At 59.9% G+C, this 19682-nt stretch overlaps 1 protein-coding gene across 2 annotated transcripts; it reads left to right on the top strand.

The window, feature by feature from the left end:
- Positions 1-5744: 5744 nt before the first annotated feature.
- On the top strand, positions 5745-18639 carry GPAA1 (glycosylphosphatidylinositol anchor attachment 1). 2 transcript variants are annotated; one of them, XM_050939352.1, is made up of 13 exons: positions 5745-5845; positions 6485-6585; positions 6996-7175; positions 7657-7768; positions 8368-8515; positions 9054-9155; positions 10264-10460; positions 11023-11219; positions 11550-11703; positions 12094-12189; positions 12706-12902; positions 16339-16509; positions 17212-18639. In XM_050939352.1, exons 2-13 carry the CDS (start codon positions 6512-6514, stop codon positions 17453-17455), a joined length of 1872 nt encoding a protein of 623 aa, XP_050795309.1. In that variant the 5' UTR covers positions 5745-5845; positions 6485-6511; the 3' UTR covers positions 17456-18639. The 2 variants fall into 2 exon arrangements, with proteins under 2 accessions (XP_050795309.1, XP_050795308.1); XM_050939351.1 differs by lacking the exon at positions 5745-5845 and having other exon boundaries at positions 6294-6585; positions 6996-7170.
- Positions 18640-19682: the final 1043 nt, after the last annotated feature.

The following is a 19682-nucleotide window of genomic DNA, read 5'->3' as shown; positions in this document are numbered from 1 at the left end:
TGAGAGACGGCCTGTCAGACCCAGACGACCACCTGCCTGGACTAGAGACTGTTATGTAGTATCTACAGTGTTTTCAGGGTAATATTTTTGCCAATATTATGATGTCATTTCCTATTTGTTCCTGTTGTTAGAACAATGTTTATTTTAATTGGGAGAGTTTCTTAAGAGAGGAGGGAATATGGTGTTTAATTTGCTTGTACTTATTAGAACTGGGAGCACTGGCTGCTGGGAGTCTAAAAGGACAGGAAACAGGAATGAGGGGGGAGGAGTTGAGGAGGCTGAGTGAGAGTTACAGAGGATGCAGCAACGGCTTGGTAAAGAGGTTTCCACTGCAAAAATAAAGTCCTGTTGAAGCTTGTTAGCACCTTGCCTGCTTGATACAGCAGCCTGTCAAAGGCTTTCTGAAAATCCACATAGTTGTTCAGATCCTCAAAGAATTCTAGAAGATTGGTGAAGTAGGAGTTCCCTTTACAAAAGCTGTGTTCACCATTTCCCAACATATCCTGTTTATCTGGCTGTCTGATCATTCTTTACTCTAGTTTCTACCAGTTTGCCCATTACTGAAGTTAGACTCATTGGCCTGCAATTGCCAAGGTCGCCCCTGGAGCCCATTGTAAAAATTGGTGTTACATTAGCTACCTGCCAGTCATCTGCAACAGAGGCTCGCTTCGCTGGTAGCTTGCTTTCTACGACTAGTAGTTCTGCAATTTCATACCTGAGTTCCCTCAGAACTCGTGGTTGAATGCCATCTAGTCCCACGGACTTATTCCTGTTTAATTGAACAATTTGTTCTAAAACCTCTTCTACTGGGATGGTACTTCAGATTTATCACCCAAAAAGGACAGCTCCGATGTGGGACTCTCCCTCCCATCATCTGCAGCAAAGACCGCTGCAAAGAATTCATGGAGCTTCTCTGCAATGGCCTCGTCTTCCTAGAGTGCTCCGTTGTCAGCTAGTGGCCCCACCACCTCTTTGGCAGGTTGCTTGCTTCTGATGTACTTAAAAACATTCTTACAGTTAGCATTTGTGTCTTCAGCACGTTGCTTCTCAGATTCTTTCTTGGCCTGACCAGCCAGAGTTTGTGCACCTTCCTATTATCCTCGCTACAATTTGATTTCCAAATTTTGAAGGATGACTTTTTGCCTCTAACAGCCTCCGTTACTCTGCTGTTTACCTTGAGTGGCATTAGAATAATAGAATATCAGGGTTGGAAAGGACCTCAGGAGGTATCTAGTCCAACCCCCTGCTCAAAGCAGGACCAACCCCAACTAAATCATCCCAGTTCTTCTGGTCCTCGTATTGTCATTTCTGATTTAGGGCATACATTTCATCTGGGCCTCTAATTATGGTGTCTTTAAACGGTCTGCATGCTGCTTGCAGGCACTTAACACTCGTGACAGCAGCTCCTTTAAATTTCCATCTTACAACCTGTACTTACGCCGCTAGATTGACTTTAGGTCTTTAACATTGACGGGTAGCTGGGAAGATGGTAAATCGGACAGAACCCCTTCAACAAACCCCTTGTTATTGCTTGACTTTTTAATTCATTTCCTTTTCCTGATTTCCCAGCAGACTGACTAGATACCAGATTTGGTGCTAGCAGGGGGACCTGACAAGCTCCTTGTTTTCTGGTTTCTTTCGGCAGCGTTGAACTTGCCAGGGCACAGTCAGATTCTGGATGCTCATGTAAGTTTAACACCTAGCGCTCAGCTTTAGTTCTGTTTCTTAGCTCTTTTGGGCCATCGATCTTTGGTCTGACATGTAGGATCCCTGCATTAGGAGAGGTGACTAATTAACCTTGGAAGCCATAACCCTTGGCAATCAAATGAAACCTGAAGTCCATAGAAGACCCCGAAAGGCCCTTGGGGAGCAGAGTGCAAGATGAGGAAGAGTTCCCTGCACAGCTTACCTCTCAATTCTCATTTGCCTAGACTGAGCACAAAAGTTGTGATTCATAGACTATCAGGGTTGGGAGGGACCTCAGGACAGGGCTGGCTGTAGGTTTTTTGCCGCCCCAAGCAAAAAAAAAATTTGGCTGCCCTCACTCCAGCTCTCGGCTCCCCTCCCACCCCTGCTGCCCCAGCCCTGGGCTCTCCCCCGACACCTGCACCCCCTGCTGCCCCAGCTCTGGGCCTCCCCCAACCCGTACCTCTCTCCACCCCAGCCCTGGGCTGTGTCCCCTCCACCTGCACCTCCCTGTTACCCCAGCCCTGGGCTCTTCCCCACTCCCTGCACCTGCACCCTTCTTCCGCTACCGGCACGTCACTGGTAACTTGCTCCCAGGGTGGGTCATTCAGCAGGAATTTTGGATGTGCACAGAACACAGACAGGATTGGGTCCCACATGGTTACAGAGCTGCAGTAAAGTGGAACAGTTTTCAGCTTGTGTGATTGGAGGATCTCTGGATGCAGATTATAAGACTGTCCTCCATAAATGAGGAAAAGTTGAGGTGCCTTTATTATTCTTTTGTTCCACTCTTTGTTTCTGGGGGGAATTTGCCAATGCAATATCACTGTCTTCCTTTTCAACAAATAAAACTCAGAAAAGGCAATGGCTGTGGAAAATAGCAATTCCAGTTCTAAAAACCACGGGGAAAGCATTTCTTGCTCAATTTTATCTACTTTTTCTACAGCAAGTTACAGTGGATCAGTGTATTTGATCTGGGAGAAATGAAGTAACAGCTGCCCACACTGAGCCTGAAAACTCCTGAATTGTGAGGTGTTCAGATCTGGCAGGCAGGTGCTGGATTCCCTTTCTGAATATCAGCTACAGCTGGAAAGGAAAAGTCAATTTCTGCTTCCATGGCTCAGAACTGGAAATCCTCCTACGTGCCTGGTACTGTAACTAAAGCTGTCCAGCTCCAGAGCCTCCCTCCCTTACTTTTCACTTTAAATTCCAGTGGGATCCACGTACCTCCCTTGCTAGGCTCCAGATAGAGAGGGGGGCACTGTCCATTTAGTCCCCCCAATTCCTTCTTTGGGGGCTGCAAGGTGAGGTCACACCAGTATCCCTGATCCAGTCTGGGGATGTCTTCTGAAGGGGGTATCTGGGCCAAAGCTGCCTACGCCTTGGGCACACACATTCCCCACTCCCAATGCCACCCACCCTAGCAATGAGCTCTCCATTCACAGCAAGCTGCAGCATGAGGTTTCAGCTACCAAACTCCCTCCCCCTCCCTTTCCAGTTGGTAGCAGCCAGGGGAATGCTGGGAAATGTAGTTCTTTCCCTGCTCCAGGGCTGGCTCTATAGGCAGGGAGCTAACCAAGGAACTACAGCTCCCAGGGCCCCCTGTTGGGGCTCAGCTCCCAGGCTGGATCCCTGTGGGCTGCTGCCCCTGCAAATGGGCTGCCCCAAGCAGCTGCTTGCTTTGCTGGTGCCTAGAGCTGTCCCTGCCGCAGGAGGTATCTAGTCCACCCCTGGCTCAAAGCAGGACCAATCTCCAATCAGCTCCAGGTGGGGGGGTGTGTGTGTGTGTGCGTGCGTGCGTGCGTGTGCGCGCTTTCAGAGGAAACTTCATTGAACAGCAGCAGAAAGCGGAATCCCAGGTTTTTAAACAATCCTCCAATAACACACCAAAAAGCTCATGTCTAGTTACTCACTCAAAATTAGAATAAAGTTACAGCAAGATTTCATCATAAATGAATAAAATTCTAAAGATTTCAGAACACAAGTGCTATAAAGAGACACAGGGAAGCAATTCCAAGTCAGCCTTGTCGCAGAGAAACACAGTTAAACTATTTCTCTTTCCTTAACCAGCAGAGGCTCCCCAAACGGAAGGGCACCATTCCTGGAGAAGGTTTATCTCATTGGCGCAGGTCATCCACCTCCCCGAAAGGCGGGAGTGACGTTGATGGGAGAATTCTTCCGTCCAAGGCCCGGACTGACGTAGCCGCGCCGACCTACGTTCCCTGTGCAGCCCCGGCCTGAGGGTTGGTGCGTGCGGAACAGTTAAGTCAAAACAGCTCCATCCATCAGGGGTGTGTAAAAGAGAAACCCGCTCCTGGGCGACACGGCCAGCCCGCCCTAACCCCCAGCATAGCTAAGGGCATTCGGGGAGGCGGTGGGCCTACAGCAATGGAAAGACCTGCTCCACTATGGGGTTGCGCCAGCCTAGTCTCCGTAGCACAGACGGGGCTGCCCCCAAGAGACAGGAACAGGCAGCAAAAGCCAAAGCGGCCCCTGGGCAGGGGGGTGGGCCTGCACGTTGGACTAGGAGATCGGGTGGGACAGGCCTTTGGGACAGGCCGGCCTCCCGCCAGAGGAGGAAGAGCCCAAGGAGGAGGGATGGGGGCGAAAAGCTGCGAGCAGGGAAAAGGCAGAGCAGCCAGGCAGCTGCCTTAGGGCAAGGGAAGGCCTGGGGCCAAGCGCCCCAAGCAGACTGGAGATGCAAACCCACAGGAAGGCCAGGAAAGCCGCCAAGAAGGCAGCAGCCCGCGCAGCCTGACCCCGACGGACAGCAGAGCCCAGCATCTTGCCTTGCTGGGTCAGTGGCCATTGGGAATGGGGCACGCGCCCAGCACTCACGGGCAGGCGGCTCCTGGGGCACGCGCCTTGCTGGGTCAGTGGCCATTGGGAATGGGGCACGCGCCCCGTACTCACGGGCAGGCGGCTCCTGGGGCATGCGCCTTGCTGGGTCAGTGGCCATTGGGAATGGGGCACGCGCCCCGTACTCATGGGCAGGCGGCTCCTGGGGCACGCGCCTTGCTGGGTCAGTGGCCATTGGGAATGGGGCACGCGCCCCGTACTCACGGGCAGGCGGCTCCTGGGGCACGCGCCTTGCTGGGTCAGTGGCCATTGGGAATGGGGCACGCGCCCCGTACTCATGGGCAGGCGGCTCCTGGGGCACGCGCCTTGCTGGGTTAGTGGCCATTGGGAATGGGGCACGCGCCCAGCACTCACGGGCAGGCGGCTCCTGGGGCACGCGCCTTGCTGGGTCAGTGGCCATTGGGAATGGGGCACGCGCCCCGTACTCACGGGCAGGCGGCTCCTGGGGCACGCGCCTTGCTGGGTCAGTGGCCATTGGGAATGGGGCACGCGCCCAGCACTCACGGGCAGGCGGCTCCTGGGGCACGCGCCTTGCTGGGTCAGTGGCCATTGGGAATGGGGCACGCGCCCAGCACTCACGGGCAGGCGGCTCCTGGGGCACGCGCCTTGCTGGGTCAGTGGCCATTGGGAATGGGGCACGCGCCCAGCACTCACGGGCAGGCGGCTCCTGGGGCACGCGCCTTGCTGGGTCAGTGGCCATTGGGAATGGGGCACGCGCCCAGCACTCACAGGCAGGCGGCTGCGGGGTTACACGGGGAACGCGCCTGACGCAGGTAAACCCCAGGAGCCGCCAAGGGAGGGCGCACGCAGCCCCCACCCCTGAATCCCGCAGGGGACCAGCCCAATCGCAGGGCTCAGCACCCGGTACAATGGATGCGCCTCACGCGGGGAAAGCCCCTTCACACCCCTCCCGAACCTGTTCCGATCCCGGTGTCTCCCCTCCCAGCTACGAACGACTGGGTCAGCCCCGCCCCCACCCGCCCCCCACTCTCAACCCACGGTGGGGCCGGCCGCACCCCGCCCACACCGGCCCCCAGTGCCGCGGGCTGCCCCGACATGGCCGCGGGCCCCGCCCTTCTCCACGCCGGGCCCCGGGGCCCGAATTCGGGCCCTGCTCAGCAGCTGCCCCCGCCCCACAATGCTCTGCTCGCTCACAAATCTGCATAGGCGCTGACGCGGCTCCGCCCCTCCCCCCCGAGCGGGGCGGGGCCCATCGGCCGCTCTGAGCTCGATTGCTCCGGGCTGGGGCTGGGATTCCTCTCGGCGCTGGATTGAGCGGCCGGAGCCCGGCGCGTGCTGGGTGGGTGCGGGGCCCCCGCCCGCTGAGAGCCCAGGAGCCCCCGCCCGGCGCCGCTGTCACGGCGGGGAAACCGGCCTCGGGCTCCGCCCCACGGCAACCCCCCCCCGCTGCATTAACCGGGCCCGGGCCGGGGCGGTTCCGGGCCTTCGCTCTGTGTGCCTGGGGGGGGGCGGTGCCGGGCTGTCCCGGGGCCGGGGGGGGCTGTCCCTGTATGTGCCTGGCGGGGGGGCTGTCGGGAGGGGCGGTGCCGGGCTGTCCCGGGGCGGGGGGGGCTGTCCCTGTATGTGCCTGGCGAGGGGCTGGGGGGCTGTCGGGGGGGTGGGCTGTGCCGGGCGGTGCCTGTGGGGGGGGCTGTCGGGGGGGTGGGCTGTGCCGGGCGGTGCCTGGCGAGGGGCTGGGGGGCTCTCGGAGGGGTGGGCTGTGCCGGGCGGTGCCTGTGGGGGGGGGCTGTCCCTGTATGTGCCTGGCGAGGGGCTGGGGGGCTGTCGGGATCGGGGAGCAGGGGGGGGCCCAGGCAGGGCAGCTGGCCACGTTGCACCCTCACCCCTCCGTGGCTGTACGGAGCAGGGTGGGGGCCGTGCCTGCAGGATGGGGCCCCCGGGTCCCTGTCAGCTGGAGACGCTGCCCTTCTCTCTGCAGTGACCCCGTGGGCCCCAGCCATCCGCCATGGGGCTCCTGTCGGACCCGTACCGCAGGCGGGCACTGTCCCGGCTCATCCTCCGCCTCAACACCCCACTCTGGTGAGTACGCGGCCCCTGACTTCCAGGGCTCCGTGGGGAGGCGTCTCTGTTTCCTCCCATCCCCACACGCTCTCCTTCCTTCCATCTTATTCTCCCCCGGGGGCCACCCATCAGTGGAGGGGGGGCACCGTCTCCTGCAGAGCGTGGACCCAGCCCTCCTTGTCCTAGGAGCCCAGAGTCGGGGGGCAGGCATCGGGCCAGCGTCGCCTGAGTGGCAGTGCCGGGGGGGCAGCTGGGGGTCAAAGCCGTGGCCCTCACAGGCACAGATCCGCCCTTTCTGTGCTGCTCTGGGACCTCCCTGTTAGACCTGACCCCTTCTCTCATGGGGCAATGGGGCCTGGGCAGGGAGTGGGTAGGGAGGGGAGGGGAGCAGCCTGTGGTCTTCACTCCCTTGTGTCTCCTGTCTGCAGCATCCTCAGCTACCTGGCAGGGCTGGGCTGGTTCCTGGGCCTGGCCTCCCCGCCCTTTACTCTGCGCTCATATATGTCGGAGAACGCCATGGGCTCCACCATGGTGGAGGAGCAGTTCGTGTTCGGCGAGAGGGCGCTCTCCTACGCCCGCGAGTTCGCTGGCCACAAGAAGAAGGTGGGGTGAGTTCAAGCCCCTTTGCCCCGGGCCAGCAGTTGGGGGAGTCCCTGGCCAGGGTACAGGCCAAGTGCCTCTCTGAGGGCCCTGGGCCAGCAGGGAGGAGGGGTGGCACCCCATGGCTACATGAGGGGACTGCGTTGCCAGCTGCCTTTATAATACCCTCGGTGTCCTGCCAGCGCCCAGCATTCAGTTCGCAAGGCAGATGAACTGCATGCTGGGAGTTGTAGTCTCTAGGTGCTAATGAAGGGGGTGGCTTTGCAGGGCCCTGCCGTTTGTCCTCCTTGTGCATTCTGGAGGGCAGAGCAGTGGCACTGTGCTACGCGACACTGGGCGAGTCCGTGCCTGTGGGTGGATAGAGCCTGGCCCTGGGCTCTGAGAAGGGCCATCTGGGGATTACTACGCATGCTGGGCTCTAGCGTTTCCTGTCCCCCCGGGTGAGGGGGCCCCGTTCCGGCCCCTCACTCTTCCTATCTCCTTTCCTAGGGGGATCCCTGTGGCCTGGCTGGAGAAGACCATGTGGAACCTGGGCCTGGAGGTTTATAAGCAGCCCTTCTCCCGCACTCTGCCCTTCCCTGACGAGAAGCGCGAAAGATATGTATGTGCCAGGCCAGGACCGTGGTCTCTGGGAGCTGCAGGCACTGAGGGCTGGGGAGTTTCCCCTCTGGGCTGGGGATTGGTGCCAGGGGACAGATGTGGCCCCTACGCCCCGTGGGCTGGCCTGTCCCCACAGAGCTCTGGGGCTTCTTGGAGGATTCTGACCCTTCCTCAGCTCCGTACCCTGTGTGCTGATCCAGGAGGTCTGCTCATGGAAAAGGGGTAGCAAAACCGAGGGGCTGACGGCACTTGAGGGGCCAGGGCTGGTTACTGGGCAAAAGGCAGAAACTGGACAAGTTTGCTGCATGCAGCTCCGCACCCAGTCCCAACCCATAGACTCTGCTATCCCGGTGCTGGGCTCCCGCTCCAGCTCTGAGGGTGTCCCTCAACCCCAACCCGCAATCCCCTGCTATCCCTGCTATGGACTTGCCTTCTGCCGCCAGCTGCTGGTGCTCCTCAGCCCCCTGCCCTCCCCAGTCTGGGTCCCTCCTCAGCAGACACCAGGCTGCTGTGTTTGGCTCTAGGGTGGGAAGAAGCCCCTTTTTTTGTGGGTGGGGCTCGGTTCCAGTGTCCTGCTGAGCCCTGGTTCCCTCCCTGCAGATGGTGAAGGGCACAAATGTGTATGGGATCCTGCGGGCGCCACGTGCGGCCAGCACTGAGTCCTTGGTCCTGAGCGTGCCCTGCAGTACAGGGCAGCACAACAGCCAGGCCGTGGGGCTCATGCTGGCCTTGGCTTCCTACTTCCGGGGTGAGTGAGTGCATGCCTAGGGGATGGGGCCTGTGGGAGTGGCAGGGAGGTGCTAGGTCAGGTGCACCTGAGAGTGGCTCGCTGCTCAACAGTGCACGGGCCAGGCCTCTCTGTGGTCAGGTGATGGGGGTCTTGTGGTCCCAGGGGTCCGGTGGGGTTCCTGGGGCTGCATCATGCTCCCCATGGCCTGGCGAGGGGGTTCCCTCTCCCATATCAGGCCCCCCGGCCCGGTGAGGGGGGTTCCTGGGGCTGTCAGGCTGTTCAGATCAGACTCTCATGTCTCAGCCCCTCCCCCTGGTATCTGAGCAATGTGCAGCGCATGGAGGCCTCTGCCCTGTTCACAGACCCCCGGGGGCTGAGTGGGGAAGGCACCTGGCAGGTTCCTCTTGGGGCTGCTTCGGGCCTCTCGCCCCGTGTGGCTGACTCTGCTGTAGTCCCCTCTGTGTCCTCTGACACGGGCCCCGCCATGGTGCGTACTGCTCCCCGGGGACAGCCAGCCTGGCCTTCACAGACACGGACAGTGCTCGTCTGCTTGCAGGTCAGATTTACTGGGCCAAGGACATCATCTTCCTGGTGAACGAGCACGACCTGATTGGCATGGAGGCCTGGCTGGAGGCCTACCATGACGTCAACGTCACTGGTGAGGCCAGTGGAGCTGTGAGGGCAGGGCTGGGCTTCGGGGGGGAAAGGCAGGGTCCTGGGCTGGGGTGCAGCGCAGGGGGAGGAATGGACAGGCAGGGCCCTAGGCTGGGGCACAGCGCCAGGGGAGGGGAGGGGAGGGGACGGACAGGCAGGGCCGTGCACTGGGGCGCAACGCCAGGGGAGGGAGGGGAATGGACAGTCAGGGCCCTGGGCTGGGGCGCAGCGCAGGCGGAGTGGGGGAGAACGGACAGTCAGGGCCGTGGGCTGGGGCGCAACGCCGGGGGAGGGAGGGGAATGGACAGTCAGGGCCCTGGGCTGGGGCGCAGCGCAGGCGGAGTGGGGGGGAACGGACAGTCAGGGCCGTGGGCTGGGGCGCAACGCCGGGGGAGGGAGGGGAATGGACAGTCAGGGCCCTGGGCTGGGGTGCAGCACAGGCGGAGTGGGGGGGAACGGACAGTCAGGGCCGTGGGCTGGGGCGCAACGCCGGGGGAGGGAGGGGAATGGACAGACAGGGCCCTGGGCTGGGGCGCAGCACCGGGGGAGGGAGGGGAATGGACAGTCAGGGCCCTGGGCTGGGGTGCAGCGTGCGGGGGAGGGAGGCAGGGCCGTGGGCTGGGGTGCACCGGGGGAGGAGGGGAGGCAGGGCCCTGGGGTGGGCTGGGGGGCAGGCAGGGCCGTGGGCTGGGGTACAGCGGCGCAGGGGACAGGCAGGCCCTGGGCTGGGGCGCAGCGTGTGGGGGAGGGAGGCAGGGCCCTGGGCTGGGGTGCAGCGTGCGGGGGAGGGAGGCAGGGCCGTGGGCTGGGGTGCACCGGAGGAGGAGGGGAGGCAGGGCCCTGGGGTGGGCTGGGGGCCAGGCAGGCCCTGGGCTGGGGCGCAGCGGCGCGGGGGACAGGCAGGCCCTGGGCCGGGGTGCAGCACTGTGTGCCAGGCCTGGCTCTCCCTGGAGGCCCCTCTGGTGTGTCGCAGCCACACGCTCACTGAGCAGGCACGGCTGCTCTCAGAGGGGTTGTTACCAAGTCGGGGAGCCGGCTGGCGCTCTCCCCCGCCCCCCAGCTGGGTTCTGGGCACGGGGGCTGCCTAGTCTGAGCTGCTGCTGTGCTGGCAGAGGTTCTCTCCTCGGGGATGCTGGGCCGGGCCGGAGCCATCCAGGCAGCTGTCTCGCTGGAGCTGAGCAGCGACGTCATCACCAGCTTCGATGTGGCAGTGGAGGGGCTGAACGGGCAGCTGCCCAACCTGGACCTGGTCAACCTCTTCTACGCCTTCTGCCAGAAGAACGGGCTGCTATGCACCATCCAGGGCAAGGTGTGTGTGTGTGTGGGGGGGCACCATCTGGGGAAAGGTGAGAGCGGGGGGTGGGGGGTGGGGTGGCACCATCCAGGGGAAGGGGGGGCGACACCATCCCGGGCAAGGTGAGAGCGGGGGAGGGGGGCAGCACCATCTGGGGCAGGGGGAGGGGGGGGCACCATCCGGGGGAAGATGAGAGCAGGGGAGGGGGGTGACACCATCCTGGGCAAGGTGAGAGCGGGGGAGGGGGGCACCATCCATGTCAAGTAGTGGGGACACGCGGCACCATCTGTGTCAAGGTGAGGGGGGCGGGAAGCCTGGCACCATCAGGGCAAAGGAAGGGGGGGCAGCACCATCCAGGGCACAGTGAGATCAGGGGGAGAGAGGGAGCTTTCCCAGCCGGACTCCTCTCCTGCTGGTTTCTCCGGTCCCCCACCTGCCCCCTCCCCCGCTGTTGCCTGTTGCACCCCCCAGTCCCGCCCAAGGGGCTCTCGTGGCCCCGGCCAGGCTCCCCAGCTGTCAGTGAGGGGAGGACTGCATGGGGGGTGTGGGGGCAGGCCCTGATGTCTCTGCCCTTCAGCTGCAGCGCACGGACTGGGACACGCTGCCGTCCTACGTGCACAGCCTGCAGACCCTGCTGCTCATGGTGCTGAAGCAGGGCTCCGGCCGGCCACAGGGCGACCACGGCCTCTTCCTGCGCTACCACATCGAGGCCATCACCGTGCGCGGCATCAACAGCTTCCGGCAGTACAAGTACGACATGGGCACCGTGGGCAAGTGAGTAATGCCCCTGCGGGCAGGGCCCCCTGCTCCCCCAGCATGCGAGAGCCGGGCTGGACTAGGCTGGCAGGGGGCTGCGGGTCAGGACTGAGGAGCACCAGCTGAGCTGGGGGATGGAGGGAGCCCAGGGTTGGGCTGGCGGGGGGAGCTGCGGGTCAGGACTTGAGGGCTCTTGGCAGAGCCGGAGCCTAGGGGAATGCTTGTCTAGCTCAGTAGGGGGACCGGCCGGGATGGGGCTGAGAGGCTGTGCCCCCTGTTCTCCCTCGCTGCCACCCCTGGGCGAGGACGGTGCCAGCGTCTGCCCCTGCTGAGGATCCTGCCCTGCAGGACGCTGGAGGGGATGTTCCGCAAGCTGAACAACCTGCTGGAGCGCCTGCACCAGTCCTACTTCTTCTACCTGCTGCCCTCGCTCGCGCGCTTCGTCTCCATCGGTGTCTACATGCCGGCCTTCGGCTTCCTCATCCTCATCCTCGTGCTCAAGATATCCCCAGAGCCACAGCTCAGAGCCACAGCTGCGAGGGGAGGGCTCTGGGCTGCAGGAGGGCCAGGCCTAGGAGGACAGGGGACAGGCGGAATCTCTGCTCAGACCCAGGTTGGGGAGGAGCCGGCGTTTTCCACAAGGCCACTGAACTGCACAGCCCTGCCTGATGCGGGGGAAGGGGCATGTTCCCTATGCTGGCCGAAGGGGACCCCTCCCCACTGTGCAGTGCCCCCACTCCCCAGCCTGAGTCCCCGTGAGGAGCTCGCTCTGGGAGGCAGGGGCTGCACCTGGCTCTGGGAAGTGGGGATCTGCCTGTGGCCGGGTATGAGTCAGTGAGGGGGCCTGGTGGGTAGGGCTGCTGTGTAGTTTTTTTCCTTGACTCTGCCCCACGCCCTTGACCTGTGGATGAAGCTGAGTAAATGTGATGCGGGCCCTGAGGAGCAGCTCTGCGATGGAGACCGGAGTGCTGCCCACGCTGCCGCTGAGGTGAGGGGTCGCAGGGCCCTGCCCCAGCCACTCCTGGAGCCCTCTGGGCCCGAGGGTAGCTACTGCCTTCCTCCACCATCCCCCATGGGCTCTCCCTGCCGTGGGGCTCTCAGTGGGGTCCCCAGCAGGTTCCTGGCCATCTAAATGACGTCTGTGGTGCCTACTACCATAGTATGCGACCACCTCCCAACCTTTACCCTCATCACCCTGCATGGATTGGGACCTGGGACCTTCCCTGGGCATCTGGGCAGGGCAGGGAGCTCCCAAGCCAAGTGACCACCCCACTGGGCTGCCCTGCTGTGTAACCCTCCCCAGCACAGCCCCTGCCCCTCGGAGCCCCAGGGGCTCAGGTTGGGCTTGAAGCTGCCCAGGGCCCTTTCCCTGGAACAGGGAGGCAGATTTGGGGTCCTCCTTCCCCCAGCAGCTGGGATTCCCCTAGGGGTAAGGCCTGATGGGGTTGGCTCTGGCCCTGGTTCAGCTGCCCCTGCTTAGCTTCCTCCCTTCCCTGCCCTGCAGGAGTCGCGTCCCGGCCTGCTCACCCTGGTGCCACCTCTGCTGATCTGCCATGCCACGGGCCTCACCCTCTACTTCCTGCCTGTGCTGGGCCAGCACGTGGCCACCCAGCACTTCCCCGTCTCGGAGTCAGAGGCTGTGGTGCTGACGGTCATTGCCATCTACGTAGCTGGACTGGCGCTGCCACACAACACACACAGGTACGTGCGGGTCCCGGGAGGCAAGGCAGAGAGACGTGACAAGATCCGTCACTCACCCAGGGCCAGCAGCAGGTTGTGCTCTTGGGTGAAGTCAGCGGACCAATAGGAACACGCACACGCCTAATACACATGCATGATGACTCCAGAGCTCTCTCCCCAGCAGGGGCGCTGTGGGGAGCAGGGCAGGAGGACAGGCAATGGGGGCAGCTCCCACTACTCCAAGCCTGGACTGTCCCTGCGGGGAGCGGGGCAGGGCACTGGCTGTGGGGGCGTTCCCATCTACTCCTGTCCCAGCAGGGGGCGCTATGACATTCTCCCAGGTGCAATCTGAACTACTGAACATCTGTGTCCCCTTAGTTCTCCAACCTGGAGTGCCTTTTACACCGCCACTCCTGGTCTGCCCACGCAGCCTCCAGCATGTAACTCCCTCCCCGCTGAGTTACATGAGTGTTCTAGCCAGCCACTCCTGAATTATATAACAGAACAACACTGGCAAATTCCCAGTCCCAGACTTTCCGCACAAATGTGCGTCTTGTACTGCCCAGCTCTTTACTTCTAGACAACAGAAGCGCATAGAAGTCCGTCATTTCATTAATAGAAAATGACGTGCACAAATCCTGCGATCTCAAGTAGACTATCCCAGACACTTCAGTCCAAGCACTCACTGGTTTAGATAAAACAATAACACAAAGTTATTAACTACAGAAAGATGTTAAATGATTACAAGTATTGAGGGATAAAAGTCAGAATTGATTACAAAGAAGTCAGAGATCTAATTTAGCAAGCTGCGGGTTTCTGTCACCATGTGTTCCAGCAGTCTTACAGCCAGGATCTGTCTCCAGGCCAATGATGCTTCCTTTGTCTTTCAGGTCTTGATGCTGTGAGTAGAGATGAAGGGAGAGATAATCTGGGGAATTTGCTCCCCTTTCTTATAGCAATTCTCTTCTTTGAGAATCATCTCAAGCTGGGGTCCAGGTGGCAAAGTCCCTGAGATGGGAGCTTCCAGCTGTGTGTACGCCAAGATGTAAATTTCTCGCTCACATCCTTTTTCCTGACAAAGAATGGCCGCTAAGCCAGGTGATAGTCCACTGGATTTTGACGACACCTGGCTGAGGCATCATTGGCCTTTTATCTTTGAGGAACTGGTTTATGCCTGCTTTTTAAAATTTGGAGCTTGTCTCAGCAATGTCATACAGCAGAATTTTATAATTGGACTTTATATAAATGATTGTGTAGGAAGGAGTGTCACGGAGTGTGGGGGAGTCCGGCCCTGCACCCCTCTTCCTGGGACCCACAGTGACTCTCAGCCAGCCAGTAAAACAGGTTTATTGGACAACAAGATTGCAGATTACAGCAGAGCCTGGAGGCCCAACCAGGACCCCCCAGTCGAGTCCTTCTTGGGGTTCAGGGTGCTTGGATCCAGCATAGGATCCCCTGAATTCCCCTCACCCAGCCCAAAAACTGAAACTGAACTGCCCCTCCTCCAGCCGGCCAATTCCTTTTTCCAGCATCCCGCCAAGGTGCTAACCCCCTCCCCCCTACCTGGCTCAGGTTACAGGCTTAAAGATCCTGTCCCTCACCTAAAGACATCCCCGGCTCTCCCATACCCCACACAGACAGCCCCTACTTCATCACAAGGAGTGCTGCAGAAAGGGATCTGGGGGTCATAGTGGATCTCAAACTAAATATGAGTCAACAGTGTAACACTGTTGCAAAAAAAAGTAAACACCATTTTGGGCTGTATTACCAGGAGCGTTGTAAGCAAGACACACAAAGTAATTCTTCCGCTCTATTCCTTGCTGATTAGGGCTCAGCTGGAGTATTGTGTCCAGTTCTGGGTGTCACATTTCAGGAAAGATGTGGACAAATTGGAGAAAGTTCAAAGAATAATAATAAAAATGATTAAAGGTCTAGAAAACATGACCTGTGAGGGAAGATTGAAAAAAAATAGGTTTGTTTAGTCTGGAGAAGAGAAGACTGAGGAGGGACGTAACAGTTTTCAAGAACATAAAAGGTTGTTAAATTGGAGCAAGGGAGGTTTTTGTTGGACATTAGGAAAAACTTCTTGTCAGGGTGGTTAAGCACTGGAATAAATTGTCTAGGGAGGTTGTGGAATCTCTGTCACTGGAGATTTTTAAAGACTTGTCTACACTTACCCGAGGATCAGTGCTGCAGCAATCAATGCATCAGTGGTTGATTTAGCGGGTCTAGTGAAGACCCGCTAAATTGACTGCCGATCGCTCTCCCGTTGACTCCTGTACTCCATCTAATCGAGAAGAGTAAGGGGAGTCGACGGGAGAGGGTCTCTTGTCGCTGTTATGTAATGTGAACCCCGCGGGAAGTAGATCTAAGCTATGTCGATTTGAGTTACACTATTCACGTAACTCAAATTGCATAGCTTAGATCGACTTTTCCCTTTAGTGTAGACAAGGCCTAAGAGCAGGTTAGACAAACACCTGTCAGGGATGGTCTAGATAATACTCAGTCCTGCCATGAGTGCAGGGGACTGGACTAGTTGACCTCCTGCAGTCCCTTCCAATCCCATGATTCTGTGAACTTTACCTACAATGTTGCCACACATCTTTTACCAGGACAATAATGATCAGCACATTATGAGTTTTCACCATACCTCACAAGGCATGCTTTGTACAGAATCCACAGAACTGTGTAAAAAGGGTGAACGTAGACTGTCACAGGGTGTCACTGAGTCCCTGGGCGATGTTCTGGAACCGCTCCCCACAAAGCCAGTCAGGACTTTGCTTCAAGGGAGAGGAGGCTCCCCAGACTGTCTTCAGGGCAAGAAGCTCACACGGCTTCACCTCCTGGGTCTGACCTTGGAGCATTCAGCATATGCCCCTCCGTGCGCTTCCCACAGCGAGTCTGCCCAGGTGGGGTCCTGGGGAAGCCACAGGGTCCTGCACCCCCACTTCGCAGTCAGACGTGACTCTCAGCCAGCCAGTAAAAGAGAGGTTTATTACATGGCAGGAACACGGTCTAAAACAGAGCTTGTAGATATAGAGAACGGGACCCCTCAGCCGGGTCCATTCTAGGGGACAGTGAGACAGACAACCCCGTCTGCCCTCACTTCCCATCCCCAGCCGGCTCCAAACTGAAACCCCCTCTAGCCCCTCCTTCTCTGCTGAGTTCATTTCCAGGGCCAGGAGGTCACCTGACCTCTTTGTTCTCCCCCACCTTTAGCATCCCCTTGCAGGGGGGAAGGGCCAAGGCCATTAGTTGCCAGGAGACAGTATCTCGGCCAGAAACTGAGTCACCCACACAGTATTCAAAGGAAACATTAAGAACAGTCCCACTTTGTCTCACAGGGCGCTATAGAAAATGGTGATGGTGATTGGTTCTCTGCTGTTTCTCAGCCCTGGCCAGAGCAGGGGCTAGGTAGGTGTCCATGGGACCTGACAGCCATTTCTCTGCTCTGCAGGGTGCTGACTGGCTGTGGGAGTGAACGCGGCTGGATGACCCTGAAGCTTCTCTCTCTGCTTTACCTGGCCATGCTGCTGGGCTGCATCGCCCTCATTAACTTCTCCCTGGGCTTCCTGCTGGCTGTCACCATGGTGCCCGTTGCAGCCATCGTCCAGCCCAAAGGCCCCAAGTAAGTGGCACCTGCACATTTCCCGTGGCATCCAGTGAGGCAGCTCAAGGTCACCTGAGCCAGGCCTGCCCCTGAGTGGCAGGGGCTCTGTGGCCAGTCGCATCCTAGGTGGGCTCGCTCTGCAGGTGGCAGGATCCTTGTTTGGGTACAGGCAGGGTGCCTTGAGAGCCAACAACCAGTCCAAGGGATAGGCTGGAAATCCCCTCCCCCACCAGGGACCAGGCCCACAGGGGTCTCATTAGACAGTGTCAAGTTCATTAGTCATCCCTCTGCCACAGCCTCTCCCAGCAGGGGGGCGCTGTGGGGAGCAGAGCTCCCAGCTACTCCACCCTCTCATAGCATCCCCTGCTTGGGGGAGTAGGGCAGGAGCACTGGGAGTTGTGGGGGAGCTCCTGGCCACTCCAGCCCCAGCCTCTCCCAGCAGGGGGCACTGTAGGGCGTGGGGCAGGAGTGCTGGCTGTTGTAAGGGCGCTCCTGGCCACTCCAGCCCCAGCCTCTCTCAGTTGGAGGCACTGTAGGGAGTGGGGCAGGAGCACTGGCTGTGGGGGGAGCTCCCATCTACTCCAGCCCCAGCCTCCCCCAGCAGGGGCGCTATAGGGAGCAGCGCAGGAGTACTGGGATTTTTCCCTTTTCGGCCCGGCCCTGCTGGCTGGTGCACTCCAGGCTGCCCCACTCTGATCCCTGCCTGCGTCTGTCTCCCAGGTTTCTGTATGCAATGCTGCTGGTCCTGGTCACACCAGCTGTCACCCTCCTGCTCAGCATCGTCCTGTACCAGGAGCTGATCGAGTATCCCATCTCGGCGCTGGAGTGCTGGCAGCTCTTCCTGCAGGCTGTGTCTGAGGGCCTGCTGGACCACTACCTCTACGGCTCCATCGTCTTCCCCTTCATCGCCCTCTTTGTCTACCCTTGCTGGCTGCTGCTCTGGAACGTGCTCTTCTGGAAGTAGCCGGGCCCCTCTGCCTCACCCCACATCTCCTGGGAGTGGGGAGCGGCCCCCGCCTGGCCACTGGATCCCAGGATCTGGGACCTGCCCTGGAGCTATCCCATGTTCTCAGGCTGGAGTCGGGCTGTTCTGGGGTCTGCAGCAGGAGTTAGTCCCCCTTCCTTGTGCTCAGTGGCCTCCTTGGGGAAGGTGGAGCCATAATGGTCCCAGAGCAGGAGGGTGGCCTGGGCTGCCCTCTGCCTGTGCTCCACTGAACTCAGCTGTCCCTGGGCATTGCATGCTGGGACCTTTGCCTTAGGGGAGCACCTGCCAGCTGGTGCAGGGGAAGGGGGGCACAGGGCACTGGGTTGCCTGCATGGGAGCAGGGATGCTTTGGCCCTGCTTGTTCCCACAGCCAGAGGGCAGATGGCAGGGAGGAGGCAGCATGGCAGGGCACCACTGCAGACACCCGTCCCCTTGAGTCTGGGGGGGGGGTGGGGGGGAGCAGAGGGTGCTTCCTGCTCTTCCTCAGGCATGGGCTGGACAGGCCTCCCCCAGCACTGGGAGAGGAGGGGGGTGGGGCACGCTGGTTAACACACTCCTCCGCTGTATACAGGTGGGCCAGGCCCCCAGCGGACTGGGCTGGGGGAATGTATAGGAGTTGGAAAGGCAAGTGCCTGCCGGGACTGTTCACTCACTCACTCACGCCCGTCACCCCAATCGGGGTATGGGACGCCAACCACAGATCTCCAGAGTCCTCTATCCTAGGCCATTCGCTCTAGCTGGTTCCAGGTATAGCCCATTTTTTTTTGCTATCAGCCTGAAGGTCATGTTCAGGTTGTTGCTCCTCATCTCTGCTGCAACCTGCGCCGTCTTTCCTGACTCGTACATGGTCCTCACGTTCCATGTGCCTATGGTAATCCTCCTGGTTGCAAGAAGGGTAATCGGCTTAGTGGCTTCCTCACGGCTTTTACCACCCAGCGTCATGCATCTTCGAGTTGAAGACCCTTCTTTTTCCAGGGTAAAAGTCTCTGTTGTCTCTATTGTTAGCGTTTCTGTAGCAGGTTGATTTTTTTACGGGGTGGAGTTGCTAGCCCCACACCCAACCCTCCTCCTTTATCCTGACTTGGGACAGGCAGATGGCCCCAAAGGACCTCTCTGGTGGAGTTGGGACTGTTCATCTTTGTAATAAAATAACAAGAAAAGCCTTTGGCCAGTGTGGTGGGGGTGGTTCATAGCTGGTGCTGGCAGTGCCCCCAGGCCTCCATCATTGGGCTGGGTCCTGACCTGGGAAATAAATGATCCAGCCTCAGGGAGCTTACGGGTTAGGAATGGTGCTGCTCTGCAACTGGGGGGGAGCAGTCCAGTTCTGAATACACTGCAAGTGAGGGGTGGGCGGTTAGGACAGCAATGCTGGCTCTCCCCATTTGCCACTTGGCAGCAGCATGGCAGAGGCAGGCTTGGAAGGACAGTTCAGGGAGGGGGTTCCTACGGGTTGTGGAGAAGTCACCCAGGGCCCTGTAGTGAGACATGTGGGGGTGAAGTCAGGTTTAGGAGGTGGCCAATTCACACTGTGCAATTCAACATCAGCATGCCCCATGAAGTCACTGCTGTGGTGATCAGAATAGAACCTGGATCCCTGTGCCCACCACCTCGGTGCCTGGCGGTGAACGAGCTCCATGCTGGGGAGTATGGGTCCCCACCACCACCACCCCCAGTGTTCAAAGCTTTCAAGGGCATTGCCCCATCTCCCCACAGGATGCCTCCTTCCCGCTGCTGGAACCGCTGGCAGGAAGGGGAAGGTTTGTGAGTGCAGGAGCCAGAACTTGCCCCAGAGCTGAAGCGAGGGAGGGGACTTCTCTCCAGCACTGCGTCTACACTGAAAACTCGAGTCAGGCAACACCCAGCCAGCACCGATTTATCGCGGTGGTTCTCACTCCTGCTCTGTCGGGTGCGTGCGAGGGGCATGTGGGGGGCTGAGACCCCCGGCTCCGTGCTCCCCAGGGGCAGCCAGCGGGGAGCTCCCCTCACTGCCCAGCGTGGGGGAGCCGGGGGCGCCTGGCGGGGAGCTCCAGGGTCTCTGTGTGGGGGGGTCTGGGGGCGTGTGCGAGGGACATGGGGGGGGCTAAGACCCCTGGCTCCGTGCTCCCCAGGGGCAGCCAGTGGGGATCTCCCCTCCCTGCCCAGTGTGGGGGAGCCGGGGGCGCCCGGTGGTGAGCGCTGGGGTCTCCGTGTATGGGGGGTTTGGGGG

This window comes from Gopherus flavomarginatus, chromosome 2 (genome assembly GCF_025201925.1).
Source record: "Gopherus flavomarginatus isolate rGopFla2 chromosome 2, rGopFla2.mat.asm, whole genome shotgun sequence".
Classification (NCBI taxonomy): domain Eukaryota; kingdom Metazoa; phylum Chordata; order Testudines; family Testudinidae; genus Gopherus; species Gopherus flavomarginatus.
The sequence above is the reverse complement of the archived record's forward strand: the minus strand, read 5'-3'. Positions and strand labels throughout refer to the sequence as shown.

Coding starts and splice junctions, on each gene's coding strand:
- GPAA1 (XM_050939351.1), top strand. CDS start 6,303: ATGTGCCTGGCGAGGGGCTGGGGGGCTGTCGGGATCGGGGAGCAGGGG. Junction 7,769..8,367: donor ACGAGAAGCGCGAAAGATAT/GTATGTGCCAGG, acceptor CCCTCCCTGCAG/ATGGTGAAGGGCACAAATGT. Junction 11,704..12,093: donor TCCTCATCCTCGTGCTCAAG/ATATCCCCAGAG, acceptor ACTCTGCCCCAC/GCCCTTGACCTGTGGATGAA.